The 4,918-nt window shown below is 48.5% G+C and overlaps 1 protein-coding gene across 1 annotated transcript in view; it reads left to right on the top strand.

Annotated features, from left to right (window-relative positions):
* Positions 1–528: 528 nt before the first annotated feature.
* Positions 529–4,918, top strand: part of SLC44A3 (solute carrier family 44 member 3) — a 98,714-nt gene continuing 94,324 nt past the window's right edge. The window contains exons 1-2 of the mRNA XM_049616771.1: positions 529–1,024; positions 1,773–1,880. Of these exons, the coding sequence (XP_049472728.1) occupies positions 998–1,024; positions 1,773–1,880 (135 nt within the window). The 5' untranslated portion in view covers positions 529–997. The remainder of the gene's footprint in view (positions 1,025–1,772; positions 1,881–4,918) is intronic.

Below are 4,918 nucleotides of genomic sequence, written 5' to 3'. Positions count from 1 at the left end.
CCTTGGAATTTAGCTCCATTAGGTCTTCAAATATTTCCTCCTCTCCTTTTTTGTAACATTCCTTTTCCTGTCCTGGTTCTATACCTGATACTCCTTAGGAAATTTTAAAATAAGCTGCCTTATTTCCTTTTTTTAATGCTTTCCTGCTTCCGCTGGGGAGTTGCTGAAACCGCTCTTCTAATCACTAATTAATTCCTCTTCAGCCGCATTGATTCTACTAGATTTATCCCACATTATTATTAATAAATAGCATCAATAAACAGTCATTCCAATTATTATATTTTTCATGCTTCATATTTCTCTGATTTAGATTCATGGGTTTGTTTTTTTTTTTTTCCTGATTCATATTCGCTCTTCCCATCCCTCACGTAGTGTTTGCAGAGAACCACTTGAAAGCGCCTGCCCGAGGGCTTGGGTTCAACTCCTAGTTCTACAGCTTACAGCTGTGTCTCACTGAGCATGTCCCATCGCTGCTTTCCCGTGCCTCGGTTTCCCTCACTGCAGATCAGGGATAACAATGATTTCTGCTTTGTTGATGATTTCATAATGCTTGTCGAGCCGCTAGAACAGAATCCGGCACAGGTAAGTGCTACTTCCTTGTCGGCTGGGCGTAAAGCAGTACTCCACCCCTCGGGAAGGATTTGTTGAGACTCTGCTTCTTGCTCTTCGCAGAGGCGCTAATTAGGACGCGCGCAGGATCGTGGCTGAGCCGGGGCCTCCGCGCTTCGGTCGGCGAGATGGGCATCCCGGGAACCACCACCGCGCGGGTGGTGGACGCCGAGGGCCTGGGAACACGGCGGCCCTCCCGCTGACAGGTGACTGACCGGGGCGGGCCCGGAGCCGCTCCGGTGACGCCGAGGGCCAAGCTCGAGGCTCGCGGAGGCGGCCGCGGGGCGGCGCTGCGCCCCTTCCGGCTGCTGGGCCTTCTGGCCGCAGGCTCCTCTGCCGCGGGGCGCTTCGTGGGCTCCCAGTCTTCGGCCCGGCTGCGGAGCACAGGATGCAGTGTCCCGGCGCCGAGTACCTGGTGAGTAACCGCCGCGCGCAAAAAGGCCCCGTGGGAAGGCTGGGAGCCCCAGGGGAAGGTTCGGGCCACTCCTAGCACCTGCCCGTCCGGAAGCTTCCGCCTTCCCTATCCACCGGGATAGAGCCCAGCCCGCCCCTCGCCTTGTTCTGGGGACGCGTGGCGGGGAGGATCTAGGACCCCACTCGTGTGCTCAGGCGGAGGCGCGGGAGAGGCTGGTTGCAGAGCACAAACTTGGGGCAGCCTACAGGTGCACCTCCAGGTAAGGAGTTAGCGACTGGGGACTTCACTTCTGCTCTGCACAGAGCAGGTTGTTTCAGAGTCTCTGTTGAAAGCTTCAGGAGGCCACGTTAAAAAAAAATGAAAGGAGGGGCGCCTGGGTGGCTCAGTCGGTTAAGCAGCCGACTTCAGCTCAGGTCATGATCTCGCGGTCCGTGAGTTCAAGCCCCGCGTCAGGCTCTGTGCTGACAGCTCAGAGCCTGGAGCCTGTTTCAGATTCTGTGTCTCCCTCTCTCTGACCCTCCCCCGTTCATGCTCTGTCTCTCTCTGTCTCAAAAATAAACAAACGTTAAAAAAAAAAAAAAAAAAAATGAAAGGAAGGAAGAAAAGTTACTTTGAGCAATCTTCAGTACATTTGGATTCAGTTTCCAGGTTATGACCCATATGGTTATTTATCCCCTTTTCCTCAACTCCTCAACCCCCCCCCTTTTTTTTTTTTTTGGTTTTTTTTTTTTTTTTTTTGGTCTGGAAGGTTTCTGCAGAGAGAACCCCCCGGAAAAGAGAGTGGAGACCTCAGATTTATAGGAAGTGCACAGATACAACATGGCTATTCCTCTTCTTTCTCTTTTGGACTGGTTTGGTAAGTATAGATGTCTAGTAGGGAAGAGACCACAGTGTGTTTCCTGAAATAACTGTGCCCACATGTAAATCGTATTCCTAGTGCCTTCCCTGGGGAAGCCTAGGGATCCAGGTGGTACCAGGTTAAAGTTTGTGCTACAATGAGAGACACCTGCCATTACCACACAGTAAGCATCGGTCCTGGGGAAGTTCTATCAGGTGTCTCTTAATCTCCTAGGCCGGCTAATTTGGAGAGGCTGTCTTATTACTGCAGGCCACAGTCTAATGAAAGACTCCATTAGGAAATGAGAGTCACTTCTTAGGATTGTTACTTAATAGGCCAGCATGTGATCCCTTATTATCTGAGCTCACTGCCTGGAAGTTCTTTTACCATCACAGCCCCCCACCAAACAAAGTGTTCATGAACTGTTTGCCATTCGGGCGAAAATCCTAGAGAGAAATTACTCTCACCTCAGCTGAGCGTCACACACACACTCTCTGTATGTTGTGTTTAGCAAAGGAAATGAGCCTTTGATAGAAACTCTCTAGTTAGGTGATGAATTTTTTCCCCATTCTAGTTTCTAGGTACATAGGATTGCTGGTAGACCTCATCAGGCTGTGCCACATGAGTCCTGGGAGGGTTTCTTGGCAGCTAAATCTGGATGCTTTGATACTTATTTTAGATACCTTATTGTGGGTAACAGCAGAAGGAGCCCTTCTCAGCTTCTTTAAAGATCATGTTCATGAAAACATCCATTCTAGACTGAGGCACACTGTTTGCTGTGCGGTTAATGATTAATTTACAAAGCAGCATAATAGCTACCCCATAGTAAATTACCTTTATGGCAAGGATTTCAATTTGAATAGACCCTAAAATACCATGTTTGTTCCTCTTTCTTTGGAAAAGCATTTATTCACTGGTCGACTTTACCTACCGGTGTCTCACAGACATGGTTATAGGCACAGTGGAAGGTTGGGTCTTAAAGGTGTAACTGAATGTCCCTTTCATGGCTCTCGGAGCCCTCCTACGGGAGGAGCCGGGAGAGAGCATGTGTGTATACACCGCATCCTTCTTAGCTTCCCCACAGACGGCTGCTGTTCCTCTCTGGGCCTGGTGGGGTTCCGGTGCAGGGAGTAGCTGTCCTGCAGGCACCAGGCAGCTTCCGCCTCAGGTTGTCCATGTTACTCGGTGATCTTCCCTAGCCCCTCCACGGTTCAGACCTAGCACATCGCTGCCAAACTCTCAGCCCAACAGCCGCCTGGGGAAAGGATTTGTAGATGGCTCATCACAGCCTGAAGAATTATGAGCCATCTGAGAGGTGGCACAGAGCTGGGAACTGTTTTCAAATTACATGTCATTTACAGAATAAATTTGAAGGCTTCAATATGCCAGCATTCTCTTTCCTGTATTGCATTTGAATAATGAGAGCCCTTCAAGCTGACTGGCTTTTCGTATCTTCTGCAACTTTTTTTTTTTTTTTTAACCACAGATACTTAAAAAAGGGCAAGGAGGCTTTTCTGCCTCTGCTGTTTAGCTTTCTGATCTTGTGACATCTTGAGCAGTAGTGAGGTAACATGCTAAATGGGGTTATTGATGGTACTGCCCCCCCGAGTTAAGACAAAGGAGGTTTAGGGTAAGAGGCTAGAATTACAGGCAGAGACGGTCTACTGCCAAGAGAAAGAGTAGCCTGCCTGTGTTTATATTTGCATAAGACGCACAGAACAGAATGTCTCAAATTCTGGACTGTCTCTGCCTCTACTTACCTCTCCAGCGTCCTCCCCCACCTGCCCGCCTCCATTCCCCTTTTAAGACTCCATTTTCTGGATCTCCCCTGGCACAGTTGACGGTGACCTCCTTGACAGCCTCACCATACCTCGTAGACACGCCTACTGTATCACCGTCGTACGGAATTGTAATTGTGCGTTTGAAATTAGAACAAAGTTCAAAGGTATAAAGTAGTAGAAATATGGCAAGGACTCAGTGTGCACCAAATCCCTCCCGCCCTAAAATACAACAAAAACAAAATGTCCGCTCCTCCCACAGGCTTCCCAAGGGAGATATTAACATAAAGAATGCTGGTAAGTGGAAAATACCACTTTGCTATTAGCTCTCTGGTGAGCCGGGCAGAGGCACAGGACCCCTTTCCTCCAAGTCCAGACCCAGTCAGGACCTTCCCACGCTCCAAGCCGAGAGGGAGGAGAAGCTGCAGCCCGGGGCTGAGTATTCCCACCCCCACAGCCTCTAAGTACAGGATGAGCCAGCTGTCCCCCAGCAAAGGTGATACTCTCGTCCTGGAATCAGACCATGAGACTGAGGAGGTGCTGGGTGTGGGAGGGACAGAGAACCTGCCCATCTTCTGGGCTGAGTTCCTTGAAGGCAGGGACTTGGTTTTGTTCATATTTATGTCCCCTGGTCACAGTCTCTGGCACACACTGGGCATTTCAAGACTATCCTGATTTCTAAATTAGTAACAAATGCAGACTATCTGAAACATATTTGACTTTGGGACAGTCTACCTTTAGGACATAGGGCATCATTACTACATTTTATCGAATGATGTACTGTATCCTCACTCCCAGAACGATCATGTCAGCACTCGTTTTTCAATGCTATTCAATGCACTGTAAATTGGGAAACTTACAACACTAAGATCACATCACAGGGGGAGGTACACACTCAATCTTAGTGGAGGGCCCCATCACTACATATAATGAATGAGACAGTGGTTTGAGCTGAAGTTTCAAGTATTCCATATTCATGATGATATTGGGGAAAAAAGTGACTATAGTTGCAAGAGGTTGTTGTCCAGAATTCCTGAGATTCTTTATTTTGTATATTTTAAGCACTTATTCCAAAACACCATTTTCTTACTTGTTATGAACAGTATCTTGCTACACATCAACTGTGTTGTCTCTGTCCCTGAGGGTCAGAGTCCCCTAAATATAAGACAAAAAAAGAAAAAAAGAGAGAGAGAGAGGATGGGTGGGGTGGGGAGAAGGAAGAGGGGAAAAGAGGGAAGGCAGGACCAGTGAAGGAAACTTGGTGGGGCGCGGGGGGGG

Source organism: Panthera uncia, assembly GCF_023721935.1.
Source record: "Panthera uncia isolate 11264 chromosome C1 unlocalized genomic scaffold, Puncia_PCG_1.0 HiC_scaffold_4, whole genome shotgun sequence".
In the NCBI taxonomy this organism is placed as follows: domain Eukaryota; kingdom Metazoa; phylum Chordata; class Mammalia; order Carnivora; family Felidae; genus Panthera; species Panthera uncia.
The sequence above is the reverse complement of the archived record's forward strand: the minus strand, read 5'-3'. Positions and strand labels throughout refer to the sequence as shown.